This window comes from Corythoichthys intestinalis, chromosome 9, assembly GCF_030265065.1.
Source record: "Corythoichthys intestinalis isolate RoL2023-P3 chromosome 9, ASM3026506v1, whole genome shotgun sequence".
Classification (NCBI taxonomy): Eukaryota; Metazoa; Chordata; class Actinopteri; order Syngnathiformes; family Syngnathidae; genus Corythoichthys; species Corythoichthys intestinalis.
The window spans coordinates 15400468-15416944 of NC_080403.1; the positions used below are offsets into that span (position 1 = coordinate 15400468).

General features: G+C 38.9%; 1 protein-coding gene across 5 annotated transcripts in view; it reads left to right on the forward strand.

Annotated features, from left to right (window-relative positions):
- ptprt (protein tyrosine phosphatase receptor type T) overlaps nucleotides 1-16477 on the forward strand; it is a 262227-nt gene that overhangs the window by 19620 nt on the left and 226130 nt on the right. For all 5 annotated transcript variants that reach the window (XM_057846399.1, XM_057846400.1, XM_057846401.1 and 2 more), the window contains exon 2: nucleotides 8378-8476. In XM_057846399.1, coding sequence (XP_057702382.1) covers nucleotides 8378-8476 — 99 coding nt within the window. The remainder of the gene's footprint in view (nucleotides 1-8377; nucleotides 8477-16477) is intronic.

A 16477-nucleotide genomic window follows, 5' to 3' on the forward strand; every position in this document is an offset into this window, starting at 1 on the left:
TAATGCAGTTTAAAATCAATTGAGACCACTCATCCCCAAGTCACCTCAGTATTTTAATAGTCCTGCACATTTTTTACACACCACGTATTTTGCAGTGGCACCGTCGCTTTCCACTCTGAAGAAGTTTTCCAATAACTTGGACCTTCCTCCTACAACCTCCTCTAGATTAACCAATAGGTCATTATTTCCGAGTTTCATGTGTTGTTCTCTCTTCGTGTTCTCACTTCTACCGTTCCCCATGTTGAGTCCGCGCAAATATAGCAGCCGTGCAAATATAGCAGCTGTAAGTCGAAGGGTTGGAAACTTGGGATATTGCAGGGTTTCCCCTACACATAAAAGATTGTGGCGCACCGCCACACCAAAATAAAAGCAGCCACGCCTTGCAAATTAGATTTTCTATTTAAATTTAAAGATCCATTTATAATTTGTATAATTTAACAATACGTCTGTGCTGCTATATGCGCCAGTGTGGGAAACCAGTTGCTGCCACCTGTCGGTCAGAATAATTCACTGCATCTATTTTGTGACTGTTTGGCTCACAATTCATTTACTTGAACAGAGCTATTGGTCGCATGACACTCGTAAGTGCTTTCTGCTATGTTTCCGCCTCATAAATATACAGTATGTCTGTACGTATTTTACCTTTACCGTAATCAATTGATGCGCAGTGTATGCATACCCCTTTGGAGAAAAGCCATACGTACACAACTTCTTATATCTTGTTGTATTATAGAAGCCAGCCTTTGCTTCAGACTAGTAGTAGCTCAAGCAAGTTTTGATATCTAGATATCATATATATATATATATATATATATATATATATATATATATATATATATGTGTGTATGTAAGTGTGTTGTACAGTTTGTAGTGTAGTGAGTGTTGAATACGTGGATTTTTCTGTGTTATAGTTTCACAGTAGAAAAATGAGTAACTTCACCAAAAGGAAAGAAAAGACCCAGCTTTGTCGTTTATTGAAGCACATTCAGTGTTAGCTGGCTGTCGGGCAGTGCACAAGGAAACACTCCGTTTTGGGCAGTACAACGTCTGAATAATTTTATACAGTGGGGCAAATAAGTATTTAGTCAACCACTAATTGTGCAAGTTCTCCCACTTGAAAATATTAGAGAGGCCTGTAATTGTCAAACTGGGTAAACCTCAACCATGAGAAACAGAATGTGGAAAAAAAAAACAGAAAATCACATTGTTTGATTTTTAAAGAATTTATTTGCAAATCATGGTGGAAAATAAGTATTTGGTCAGTACCAAAAGTTCATCTCAATACTTTGTTATGTACGCTTTGTTGGCAATAATGGAGGCCAAACGTTTTCTGTAACTCTTCACAAGCTTTTCAGACACTGTTACTGGTATTTTGGCCCATTCCTCCATGCAGATCTCCTCTAGAGCAGTGATGTTTTGGGGCTGTCGTTGGGCAACACTGACTTTCAACTCCCTCCACAGATTTTCTATGGGGTTGAGACCTGGAGACTGGCTAGGCCACTCCAGGACCTTGAAATGCTTCTTACGAAACCACTCCTTTGTTGCCCTGGCTGTGCGTTTGGGATCATTGTCATGCTGAAAGATCCAGCCACGTCTCATCTTCAATGGAAGGAGATTTTCACTCAAAATCTCTCGATACATGGCCCCATTCATTCTTTCCTTTACACAGATCAGTCGTCCTGGTCCCTTTGCAGAAAAACAGCCCCAAAGCATGATGTTTCCACCCTCATACTTCACAGTGGGTATAGTGTTTTTCGGATGCAATTCAGTATTCTTTCTCCTCCAAACACGAGAACTTGTGTTTCTACCAAAATCTGACCATCTGACCATAACACATTCTCCCAGTCAGCTTCTGGATCATCCAAATGCTCTCTAGCGAACCGCAGACGGGCCTGGACGAGTACTTTCTTCAGCAGGGGGACACGTCTGGCAGTGCAGGATTTGAGTCCCTGGCGGCGCATTGTGTAACTGATAGTAGCCTTTGTTACTGTGGTCCCAGCTCTCTGTAGGTCATTCACTAGGTCCCCCCGTGTGGTTCTGGTATTTTTGCTCACCGTTCTTGTTAACATTTTGACGCCACGGGGTGAGCTCTTGCATGGAGCCCCGGATCGAGGGAGATTATCAGTGGTCTTGTATGTCTTCCATTTTCAAATAATTGCTACCAAAGTCGATTTCTTTACACCAAGCATTTTACCTATTGCAGATTCAGTCTTCCCAGCCTGGTGCAGGTCTACAATTTTGTCTCTGGTGTCCTTCGACAGCTCTTTGGTCTTGGCCACAGTGAAGTTTGGAGTGTGACTGACTGAGATTTTGGACAGGTGTCTTTTATATCGATAATGAGTTGAAACAGGTGCCATTAATACAGATAACGAGTGGAGCCTCGTTAGACCTCCTTAGAAGAAATTAGACCTCTTTGACAGCCAGAAATCTTGCTTGTTTGTAGGTGACCAAATACTTATTTTCCACTCTAATTTGGAAAGAAATTCTTTAAAAATCAAACAATGTGATTTTCTGTTTTTTTTTTCCACAATCTGTCTCTCATGGTTGAGGTTTACCCATGTTGACAATCACAGGCCTCTCTAATCTTTTCAAGTTGGAGAACTTGCACAATTGGGTGTTGACTAAATACTTATTTGCCCCACTGTATAGTTCATTATTTATGCACTTTTTGCCAGAATTCCTCTGAAATAGCACGTCAAATAAAATGTTATGGTTCTTCTTGGAAAAAATGAATGTGAAAAAACCGATGTAGCCCACCACCACCACAGCTTCAAAAATTCCGAGGGGAAACACTGTGAATGTGTCGACTCCGATGTAGCCCACCACCACCACAGCTTCAAAAATTCCAAGGGGAAACACTGTGAATGTTTACTTCTTTTATAGTGCCAACGCAAGTCTAGATAGTGTTGGTCCACGAAAATAAAACAGCAAAAATAGATGCTTCAGTCCTCTAGGTTTTTTAATACCGGTGAAAATCATCATCTACTTATGTCAGGGGTCGGCAACCCAAAATGTTGAAAGAGCCATATTAGGCAAAATAACAAAAAACAAATATGTCTGGAGCCGCAAAAAAATCAAAAGCCTTATATAAGCATTATAATGAAGGCAACACATGTTGTATGTATCTATATTACCTATATTAGCGTATTATCAAAATGACTAAGTTGGCTCTAAATACATAATGAGCCTTCATGAATAAATGTTTATTTTTCTTGCAGTGCATTCTGTAGAGAATGACGCACCACGTGACTATTTGTTGTTGTACGAATTGCAATAAAGAAATCCGAATTTTGATGTCATTTGTATTTTGAAGATAAAAAAAACAACAACAACAAAATAGAATGTCCATAACGTGCCCCTTATCTGGGCAACAAAACGGCACCCTTTTGAAAAGGTAAAGTAGATAATCGGAGTTCATGTACCTGCATAAAAGCGCAGGGTGTTCAATATCGATAACATATCACACGACTCATCACAGGCAATTGCGTATGCTGCCGCCGAATTAATGTCCTTGATTTGCTGATTGCTGAAGTTTCCTTCTGCATTGGCAATGAATTCAATTGATTCGGTGCAAGAAACATTGAATCCTCTGTTCTCCTCAGATTTTTTTCCCCTTTTCCTCTTTGGGATTCTTGGCCCATCATATAGCCACCAGTGTGTTTACAACAGTTGCCCTGCTGATAGAAACGTGTGTCGCAGGCTATGACGCAAATCTGCATTGACAGAAATGTTGAAATGTAATAATTATTGTACACATTTTTACAGCATTGGAAAACGTTAAGATTGTTTGTGTCATGTTTGTACTCCTACAGAAACCATGTTGAAACAAAAAAATATGTATATTTCCCTCCCCCATCTTTTTCCATTTTCAAACATTTTTGATATGCTCCTGGGAGCCACTTCAGCAGCGCTAAAGAGCCGCATGCGGCTCTCAAAACATGGGTTGCCGACCCCTGACTTATGTGTTCCTGCTCCCTTTGATTATTATTCCCGTCCCATCCCAATCACGGAATTAATAAAATTTTGATTCCCCTCCCGTGAGAATCCCTTGACCAGCGGGATTTCACAAAATAATTCATGCTCTACTGCCATTGACAGCAATAGACATTAGAGAATGACATTGCAGTTGCAGTGAAAAACTCAAACGGATGTTTATTTGCTGCCATCCCTCCCAGTTCAAATGGGTCGGATATCTATTCGTGACAAACTCATTTTAATTAACAGCACAAGGACGATTGGACACCGCAGACTGGACGTCTAAAATAATCAGTGATTAATCGACTATCAAAATCATGGTTTGTGGCAGCCCACTTGAAATCAATTCTAACATAAATGCGAGCTCCATTAGAGCCATTTGTCGATGTGGCGCGTCATTAGCATTTAGCGCCCCCTCGTTCATCTCATTAGGAAGCCAAGAATTCAAAGTCTTCTACTTTTAGACCGGAGATTGTAAACAGCAGTAACATTAATATTCACAACCCCCCTCCCCACATACACACACTTAACTAGGATGTGTGTAATGATATGCATCATGTAAACAAAGCTGGAAAGTGATGAGGAAAATGTTAGCATGTATGCCTTCGGGGCGTTTAACAATTTATAGGGTGCTCATTATGAAAATAAAATACTTTAGACTGTTATTGGGGGGCCAGAACCAGTTGATTTCCTTTTTAAATGAATTTTAAATTCAACAAATCAACAGAAAGCAATTTGGGGTTGTCCGTCGATTAACAGGAAAGCAATTTATATCAATAGGAAGTGACCTGGAAATGCCCCAAAATCAACAGGAAGTGACCTAGAAATGAAATGTCTCCAAAACAACTGAAAATGACCTAAAATCAATGATGCCTTCACATGCTCTGAGATAGATAATCTTTACCACTCACTAATAGGTAATTGTGAGTATGTCCTGTTCATGTGCTTTTGTAGTCATAGCAAAACAAAAAACAAAAAAAAACAACAGCAGACAAGGACTTCATTTTGGTTTGTTGCGTGGGGAAACGGTTTTAATACATCTGCTACAACAAGAAAAGGTATGCATTAAAATGCAAACCTCCAAGATTTGGTTCCAACTGAACATTTTAACAAACACTTGGTTAAAAAAAATAAGACTTTTAGAAATGTGTACATTATGTTATTATGCTGGTGTCAAAAAACATAAAATTGACAATACATCTTCCCTAAAAAACTTACCATTTCTTTCTTACCATTCACAACTTCTTGTTCGCGCTCCGATATTTTGAAAAGAAAACGGTCCACCCATTTCAGAAACTTGGGTATCATAATAAAATCCCAGTTTTCCAGTTGAAAATACGACTTGAGGGGGTGTTCACATGCAATTTTCGACTCGACAAGTGGCATTTTCCATAATTACGACACCACATGAAGGCAGCACAGAAGGACATGACCTGGAAATGCCCCAGAAGCACAGGAAGTGACCACATATCAATAGGAAGTGACCTGGAAAGGCCCCAAAACACTATGAAGTGACACAGAAATAGCCCTAAATCAGTACTTCTCAAATACTGGGGTGCGCCCTCGGGGGGGGGGGGGGGGGGGGGGGGGCGCAGAGCGATGCCAGGGGTGGCGCGTGTGGCCTCGGGGAACATGTTTTTTTTTTTTTTTTTTTGCCGTACTAGAATAAAGTGTACTTGCACATCCACTCAGTGGGTGGCAGTTGCGCTCTCATTTTCAAAGTGCGCGCAGTATTTTTGAAGTAAGCAAGAGCACACGGAAGTGACTCATGAAGAGCTGGAGAGCTGTGCGCCGTTTTCGAAAGCCGTTTTCCGGCCGGACTCACGCAGCGACCCACTGTCTTCTCCGGTTCTCACGTGTCCGCCCGAAAGCTGCCATTTTCGGCTTTGGATCTTCACGACGAACACCCTCACCTATGCTTCTCCCTCGGCCGCAAAGAATGCGCTTTTTTCGGGCCGTTTGCCTTTTGGCTTTGACATTTAATACAGTGGTAGATGAGGAAAGACCACTGTTTACTGTGTCTAAAAATGATTATAGCGGACAGCCGGAAGCCAAATCAATTAAGACGCCACTTAAAGACATTAGACCCCAATCTCATTGATAAGCCGCTTGGTTGTTTTTCAACGGAAACGTGCCGAATATTGCCAACAATCGTCCCGCTTTGTCAGTGTTATATCAGTAAACCAGTGAGCACTTTTAGCATGCTCAGTGCAATTTAACCCCACACCATTGCAAACTGGAGGTGATACTGTGAGCAGCGAAAATAAAAACTGTCATTCTGTCCAAAGATACTTTTTTTTTCTTTCTTTCTTCTATTCAGTTTTGTTTTTTTCGGTCAAATTTTTTGGCATATTGTCCTCATGAGTTCATGTTTTTTAATCAATTTGAATTTGTTATTATTTACTGATTTTATTTTTCAGCATCAAATAGTCAAAAATTTACCTTGAGTGTATTTTTACAGTTTGGATGTGACTTTTTTTTTTTTTTTTTTAAATTCAGGCAAATTGATGCGCGTTAAGTGTTTTCTGTTACAAACAAAACAATGTTAATAAAGTTATATTTTATAAGTTGATATCTGTTATTTTCTCTAATAGAAAAAAGGATACAATGTGAAGCAGAGGTGTACTTATAATAGGAATATTATAGACAAATGATACTATTTACAGTGGCGGCAGAGTTGGGGGGGCGCGAAACATTTACGTCTTCCTTGGGGGGGCGTAACAGAAAATAATTGGGAAGCACTGCCCTAAATCATCAGGGAATGACCTAGAAATGTCCCAAAACAAACAGGATGTGACCCAGAAATAAAATGCTCAAAATGAACAGGGACTGACCTGAAATCAACAGGAATTTAACTGGGTATTGCCCAAAATCATCAGGAAGTGACCAAAATAATCAAGACGTCACTCGGAAATTACTCAGAATCTAGAGGAAGTGAGCCAGAAGTGCCGTCAAATCAACAGTAAGTGGCCTAGGAGAGAACCGACAAGCATTCACACGCAATTTCTCCAGAAACGGAATTAATTCATTATATTATAATATTAAAGTTAGTTTTTTATTAAATGACCAAAAATAGACATTTGGTCTTGCACTTTCAATGATGCTGCTTTTTTTGAGGTGGGGTCTTTGATATTGTATGTGTTAGCAATTAGCCGATTTTGCTAATATTTGGAGGCCGCTTTCAGGGATTCTCATAAATATTCACGACAGTGGGAAGCTCTCATTCGGAAGCAAACGAGAATGACGACAAACATGCAGAAAGGCGAGCGGTTATCGGCGGACTTGACGTGAACTTCGCCTAACGCGCGGCGACGCGAGGCAGCAGCTCACGAAAGACGAGACGAGAGGAGAGGAGAGGACGCCCGCGGCCGCCCGATCTAAATGCTCCTTTTACTGCTCGCTTAGATCACGTCGGCGAGTGCGTGGATGCCAGCATATGCTTTTAAGCGGCTTAATGGGAAGACGGCGGCGGCTGACAGCTGATTTAATAACTGCTAACAAAGAGCTCGCACCAGGGGCGGAAAAAATACGCAGTAAACAACTAAGCACACAATAAGCTACACGATGAACAGCACAATACAAAGAGTACATTTTAGATTTTAGAAAATTGACGTTTGCTCATTCGCTGCCATCCCTTTCACCTCCAATGGATTGGACGTCTATCGCCATCAATGGTTGTGAATGTCTTAATTTGGGGGCCTTCATGCATTACTTCGTGTCGATTTAGAGGCATTCCGGGGTCAATTCTCTTCATTTTCTGGCATTCTGGGTGTCACTTCATATTCATTTTGAATTACTTCCTGTTGATTTCCATTAACTTTATGTTGATTATTTGGTTACTTCCTGATTAATTTAGGGCATTTCCAGGTCACTTCCTGTTGTTTCTTGATAATTCCCAGGTCACTTTGTATTTTGGGCCACTTCTTCTTGGGTCATGTCCAGTTATTTGGAATCATTTCCTATTGATTTTGGGCATTCCTGGTTCACTTGCTGCTAATTTTCTGTCACTTCCTGCTGATTATAGGACCTTTCCAGGTCACTTCCTGTTGTTTTTAGGGCAGTTTTAACGCTTGCATGGGTTTGTCCCTAGTAGATGCCAAATCCATTTTAAGTGGTATCGATACTTTTCGATACTTTTGACAACCCTAACACAGACACAGACTGACTTGCGGGGTGTACAGCTCATTAATGTGGCGTGCGGAGGCAGGGTACGGTGGCAAGAGAGCGCACGTTTAACACCCCGGGCTAGCACCGAAGGCTAATGCGGCGGAAAACGCGCCATAAAAGTAGCAGTGTAGAATCAGGGATTCCAGCGCCGTCAGTGGTATCCAAAATGAGTGCCCAACAAAGGGTTACCTTCACTGTTGTCTGACATTTGCCCTTCTTATTTGTTGATTTTCAGGCGGATGCGATTTTGAGGATTCGTACGGCAGTTGTGGGTACGCTGTGGCTTTGGGAACTGGCGGCTTTACTTGGGAGCACCACCGAGACCCGCATGCAGGTAAGACTGTTTTCCAACTTTACATGAGTTCGCCACAGTTTCAGAATTTATTTTATCATACAGATCCATATTGCCATATTGATCCAAAATGTTTTTTTTTTAGAGTTGTCCGATAATGACTTTTCAACCGATATCCCGATATTGTCAAACTCCAAAAATCCAATACCGATATCAAACTGATATTGTTACAAGCATAATGTAGCTAATTGTGTTGTGATACCCCCAGCGCTCTAGACTGCGACCAAGTGGTCGAATTTTGCAACTGAAATTAGAGCCAGTACGAGTATTTTTTTCATCGACTAGCACATGCACGACCAGTCGCATTTTGTTTTGTTTGTTTGTTTGTTTGTTTTGTTGTTGTTGTTGACAAACTCTTTCACGGTTACCCACTAGTTGGCGGTAATGTAACAAGCTTGTTTGCCAAGGGAAATTACAACAGAAGATAAAGAAGGTGTAGGTGGGCGATGCGTGAAGCGGGTTATAATTGGGGCAGCGGGAAAACTTGACATCAATTGCGAACCATGGTGAAAACAATAAGTGACTACTTTCTTTCCAAATAACCCGCCAGCACTGTCGACACACGGGAGGTAATGAGCGATGGCGAAATGAGAAACTCATCGCTGTTGAGCTGAAAGCCAACACACGGGGCGTGATGCAACTGCAGCGGCAAGCGACAGCGTCTCTGATTAGCTATGAAGTTGAAGGGGAATTTTGAAATTTCCGGTCTTTTCTGAGGACCAACAACTTCCCATACTGCTGCTTTTTTTTTTATGTCGCAAAAATGCCGATTGATATCACAAAGTATGTGCTGGTCGCTTACTGCTAAAATGATACGCTCCTCCATGTTGACAAAGTGTGGCGTGTGGATGTCAATTTCCGGTTTGGCCAGTGTCTTCGCAGGTGATTTGTCGATCAATAAATCTGTTGATGATTGGTTGAAGTGCCAGGTGACAGCGACAGAAAGAGAAAAAAAATCCCTGTTCACCTAATTTCTAAGTAGTATACTGTTTGATGTCAAAACTGATCAAAAATAAAATATAGATTCATAAGTTTGTAGTTTTATGCATTTATATTAAAATGATTTATCGGTTAAACAGTGAAAATTAGAGGAAAACTTTGCATGTCGATTTGCAGTGTGCGCCCCTAAATGTTCTGCTTGCCCCTCTAAAATTTTAAGTTAGGGGCCACTGTGCTCCTGGCAAAAAATGATAGTCTGGAGCCGGGGTCCCACTGGATGCTTTAATAATAATAAATGTAAGAAATTCAAGGTTTTCTAAATGGAAATTCTGTGAAAAATAAGAGCAACTCCAACTGAAATTATGGAAAAAGTGCCTATATTGCACCACTACATTTATTGTTGAAATCAAAATAGTGCAAACATCAGTTTCTTTGGATCACGTACAAGTGCAAGTACAAAGTGCCAATAAGGCAATTATTCTGTACTCAATGTGTGTGTGGGTACACAAATTGACAGATGCTGTGGCCATCTTTCCCTTGACAATAACACTGATACTTTTTTGTAAAACTAAACAAAACATTGTGTCAATAATATGAAATAAAGTCACAAATAAAGCAAAGTATACACCACGTAGGGCTGAGTGATATGGCCTTATGTTCTTATCACGGTAAATTGAGCAGATTAACCTCGATAACGATAAAAGATGATAAATTCGCTTTCACGTTGATTTATTTACCAGCTGTCAATTTAACATACTTAACAATTGTACATTCAGTGTAAACGTTAAGGGTACATAAAAATATCTTGTAAACAATGAGCATTTAAGTATAAACATTTTAAACGGCTTATATGACTTGAACAATGTACAACATTGTATTGTCATGGACACTGTGCAAAAATGTCGTAACACAAATGACTTGAGGGGCTTGAACAGCACACTTCAAACAGAGGACCGAGAATCAGACGACTTATTGTTAATGGCTGCTGGGACATGATTACTCAACCTAAATGTTTACTCCAAGTTTTCAGTTTTTTTTTCAGAACACCCCCCTCCCCATACCACACACATTTAGCTATACTGCTCTAACTCTTATGCCAATGAAACATTTACGATTTTATGATGGCAGTGATGACACAGAATAATGCAAGCACATACAGAAAAATAGCTGTGGCCATTAAACGGTCATATTATAGGCTACACTGTTGGATTATACTTTATGCTGAATGCTTAGCTGATCCATTGTAAATTGTACCATCATAAAAGCTATCAGAGTTACAGACACACAGGGATACAAAATAACAAGACACACTGATTTTTGGGTGCAATCCGTGCCCAATGCACTGCTCCTGCATCCAGGATTTATGAAATGGACCGTCAAACTAATTTAGGTGCTTTGTCATCCTTCTCGAATTCAAAATACTTCCAGAGAACCGGCGTCGACACTGATTTTTGGGTGCAATCCGTGCCCAATGCACTGCTCCTGCATCCAGGATTTATGAAATGGACCGTCAAACTAATGCAGGTGCTTCGTCATCCTTCTCGAATTCAAAATACTTCCAGAGAACCGGCATCGAGTTCTTTCTTGGCACCAGCACTGGACGTTTTTAAAACTACTGGAAACTACCTGCAGGGGACATCCAAACACTAGAAACCCAGGCAGGCAATAAGTCGACATGACAGCTCTACCATATACATATTGGCCAAAACCGATTATGAAAAAACAATGTCCATATTTGATTGAAATTTGATCAAATCTTCAAAAGTCAACAAGAGTCGTACCTCAAATGATGCAAGGTCTTTCAATTTGTCATTACTTACCTCTTCCGTATTGAATGAAAATATACGTTTTTGCCTAAAATTGGATGAAATCTTCAAAAATCAAATTGTATCAAACTACATTGAAATGAACAGGCTTGGTGCAAGCTCATTTAAGTTTTCGTTATTTTTCAGAGAACACTTAATTGATGCCTTATTGACTAAAAATTTAATTTTTCCGCTATTTTGTCAAAGAAATTTCAGAAATATAATTGTTCCAAACCAACATAGACTAATACCTCAAATTAGTGGTGTTCGTGTAAGGCAGGGGTCCCCAAACTTTTTCCTGTGAGGGCACCATAACGTTTCCCTTCTCTGATGAGGGGCCGGTGTCAGTTTGTAACAGAAAAGATGTGACGATTGCAGGAGTGCCTAAATGTTAAGATTTATTGTTTTTCAGAAAGCCACAACCAAATAACCCTTTCTGGAATCTTCATGGAACAAAAGTAAATAAAATAATAATAATATAATATAATAGTATAATATAATACAATATAATATAATGTAATATAATATAATATGATATAATAAAATATAATTAGGGCTGTCAAACAATTAAAAATTTTAATCGAGTTAATTACAGCTTAATTAATTAATCGTAATTAATCGCAATTCAAACCATCCATAAAATATGACATATTTTTCTGTAAATTATTGTTGGAATGGAAAGATAAGACACAACATGGATATATACATTCACCATACGGTACATAAGTACTGTATTTGTTTATCATAACGATAAATCAACAAGATGGCATTAACATTATTAACATTGTTAAAGCGATCCATGGATAGAAAGACTTGTAGTTCTTAAAAGATGAATGTTAGTACAAGTTATACAAATTCTATATTAAAACCCCTCTTAATGTTTTCGTTTTAATAAAATTCGTAAAATTTTCAATCAAAAAATAAACTAGTAGCTCGCCATAGTTGATGTCAATAATTACACAATGCTCACGGGTGCTTAAGCCCATAAAATCAGTCGCACCCAAGCGCCAGCAGAGGGCGACAAAACTCCCAAAAACACAAGTAACAAGTTGGCATTGCACTGTGCTGTCATTTTAATCTGTTTGAGCGGGGCATGTGCGTTAATTGCGTCAAATATTTTAACGTGATTAATTAAAAAAATTCATTATCGACCGTTAACGCGATAATTTTGACAGCCCTAAATATAATATAATATATAATAAATATAATATAATATAATATAATATAATATAATATAATATAATATGGGTTCTTCTCAGAAAAAAGCCAGGAAATAAATAAGACAATTGAAAAAAAAAAAATTGTTCATGGGGCCGAACCAAATGTGGACGTTATTCTTCCAGAACACATCTACATTTTGCCATAATGAACCAAAATATACTTTTTTTTTACTTAACATTTTATCAAATTTTCAAAAAACAATTATTCAAAAATCTACATGTAGTCATGTAGTAGTAACTTAAATAAATAGTATTAATGCAGTCTCTTTCTTATGTCATTTTTTCAGAAAACACACGTTGCCGTATTGAAGAAAAATGTTTTTTTTTTTTTCAAGTTTTCTAATTTTTTAAAATTTTCTTACCGTTTTGTCACCAAATTAAACCAAACCAAACCAAATTTTCATACCTAAATGAACTGTGCTAATGCAACGTCTCGCAATCTGTCATTATTTGTCAAAAATACACTTACATTTTGCCGTAATAGACCAAAAATGTTTTTCTGATTTGTTTTTTTAAGCGTCAACTAATCCATGAAAATAATATCGTGCCAAACTACTTCGAGTCATACCCAAATGAATGGTCTTAACCAGAGGTCTCTGAATTTGTTGTTATTTTGTCAAACACAGTTCTGTGTGGGCGTATTGAATAAAAGTATGCTTTTTGAAAAATGCTCATTGCGTTTAGATCTTGAGGGAAACTTGCGTACATGTGAACACAGGTGGCAGGTGTCAGGGTAGCTCTTTGTCAGCTTTTAGTGAGCGCTTAACACGACGGCACCTCGCATTTGACAGGGAATGAAAACGCGCGTGAAGAGACTTTCTGTGGAAAACACTGGCGGCACCGAGCTGTCAGGTGGACGCTTTGAGCACTCTGCTGGAGTGGCGCTCGGGCAGATAGAGCTGTCAGCGAAGAGCAGAACTCACGCACGGCCGGCGAATCGTAGCGCTGCGTTTGCTACAGCTGTGAAATGACCTTCATGTGCCCTCTGACAACTTTTGGGAAAAACAAACAAATACAAGAAGTTGCTGAAGAAAATATAGCACTTTCTGCTCCTTGCATTTGAGCCAATATACTCTCTACACTGTAATTTTGTTCATAATATACATATTAGGGATGTCCCCGATAAAAATGTATTTATTTTTAAGTATCAACTCATTGGTTGGTCCTATCCATTTTGAGTGGGTTTGAGTGATCGCTGCTAACCCCCCAGTCAAATTGGACTGAATGTCTATCGCCGTCAATGGCAGTAAAACATGATCAGTCTATGCTAGCCTTCCAAACGGCAATGAATGAAGTAAGCAACACAATAATAATTCTGAGACATTTTGTAAAAAAAAAAAAAGAGAGAAAAAAAAATATACAGTGATCCCTCGCTACTTCGTGCTTTAAACTTCGCACCCTCAGACCATTGCAGATTTTTTTTTAGATAAAAAAAAAACAAACAAAAAAAAACAGATAAGCTGTCCATAGCCGATGACATAGTCTCACTCTCGCTGCCTCCCTCCTTCCCTCCCTCCCTGCTCTTTATTCGTCAGGCACTGCACTGGAGTTGCTGATTAACGATGATGTTTGTTTGATCTTGCCAGTCATGGACATCTAAAGCGCTGCATGCGTCAATCATCGTCTAACTTGTTAAACAGTTGCTGTGGCAACTTAATGTGTGTAAGTGAGCAGCTTGAGAGGATTTGAGTAGATTCACTATGAAGCATTTAATAAAGCCAAGCATTTTCCTACTACTTTATTCTTGTTTAAAAATAATTCGGTGGGACAGTAACATGTTTAAAACTTAAGTGCTTTTATATATATATATATATATATATATATATATATATATATATATATATATATATATATATATATATATATGTATGTATGTATATACACACACACACGCGTTAGGGCTGTCAAAATTATCGCGTTAATTAATTTTGAAAATTAATCACGTTAAAATATTTGACGCAATTAACGCAGATGTCCCGCTCAGACAGATTTAAATGACAGTACAGTGAAACGCTCACTTGTGTTTTATGGAGTTTTGCTGCCCTCAGCTGGCGCTTGGGTGCGACTGATTTTATAGGTTTCAGCACCCATTACATTGTGTAAGTAATTATTGACATCAACAATGGCGGGCTACTAGTTTATTTTTTGATTGAAAATTTTACAAATTTTATTAAAACGAAAACATTAAGAGGGGTTTTAATATAAAATTTCTATAACTTGTACTAACATTTTTCTTATATATTTATACAGTGCCTTGCAAAAGTATTCGGCCCCCTTGAACCTTGCAACCTTTCGCCACATTTCAGGCTTCAAACATAAAGATATAAAATTTTAATTTTTTGTCAAGAATCAACAACAAGTGGGACACAATCGTGAAGTGGAACAAAATTTATTGGATGATTTAAACTTTTTTAACAAATAAAAAACTGAAAAGTGGGGCGTGCAAGATTATTCGGCCCCCTTGCGTTAATACTTTGTAGCGCCACCTTTTGCTCCAATTACAGCTGCAAGTCGCTTGGGGAATGTTTCTATCAGTTTTGCACATCGAGAGACTGACATTCTTGCCCATTCTTCCTTGCAAAACAGCTCGAGCTCAGTGAGTTTGGATGGAGAGTGTTTGTGAACAGCAGTCTTCAGCTCTTTCCACAGATTCTCGATTGGATTCAGGTCTGGACTTTGACTTGGCCATTCTAACACCTGGATACGTTTATTTTTGAACCATTCCATTGCAGATTTGGCTTTATGTTTTGGATCATTGTCCTGTTGGAAGATAAATCTCCGTCCCAGTCTCAGGTCTTGTGCAGATATCAACAGGTTTTCTTCCAGAATGTTCCTGTATTTGGCTGCATCCATCTTACCGTCAATTTTAACCATCTTCCCTGTCCCTGCTGAAGAAAAGCAGGCCCAAACCATGATGCTGCCACCACCATGTTTGACAGTGGGGATGGTGTGTTCAGGGTGATGAGCTGTGTTGCTTTTACGCCAAACATATCGTTTTGCAATGTGGCCAAAAAGTTCAATTTTGGTTTCATCTGACCAGAGCACCTTCTTCCACATGTTTGGTGTGTCTCCCAGGTGGCTTGTGGCAAACTTTAAACGAGACTTTTTATGGATATCTTTGAGAAATGGCTTTCTTCTTGCCACTCTTCATAAAGGCCAGATTTGTGCAGTGTACGACTGATTGTTGTCCTATGGACAGACTCTCCCACCTCAGCTGTAGATCTCTGCAGTTCATCCAGAGTGATCATGGGCCTCTTGGCTGCATCTCTGATCAGTTTTCTCCTTGTTTGAGAAGAAAGTTTGGAAGGACGGCCGGGTCTTGGTAGATTTGCAGTGATCTGATGCTCCTTCCATTTCAATATGATGGCTTGCACAGTGCTCCTTGAGATGTTTAAAGCTTGGGAAATCTTTTTGTATCCAAATCCGGCTTTAAACTTCTCCACAACAGTATCTCGGACCTGCCTGGTGTGTTCCTTGGTTTTCATAATGCTCTCTGCCCTTTAAACAGAACCCTGAGACTATCACAGAGCAGGTGCATTTATACGGAGACTTGATTACACACAGGTGGATTCTATTTATCATCATCTGTCATTTAGGACAAGATTGGATCATTCAGAGATCCTCACTGAACGTCTGGAGTGAGTTTGCTGCACTGAAAGTAAAAGGGCCGAATAATATTGCACGCCCCACTTTTCAGTTTTTTATTTGTTAAAAAAGTTTAAATTATCCAATAAATGTTGTTCCACTTCACGACTGTGTCCCACTTGTTGTTGATTCTTGACAAAAAAATTAAATTTCATATCTTGATGTTTGAAGCCTGAAATGTGGCGAAAGGTTGCAAGATTCAAGGGGGCCGAATACTTTTGCAAGGCACTGTATATATATATATATATATATATATATATATATATATATATATATATATATATATATATATATATATATATATAAAATGTTTAACGTCTATCACTGCCAAAATGGTAAAAATATTCATATAAAAATAAAGTTAAATTGTAAAA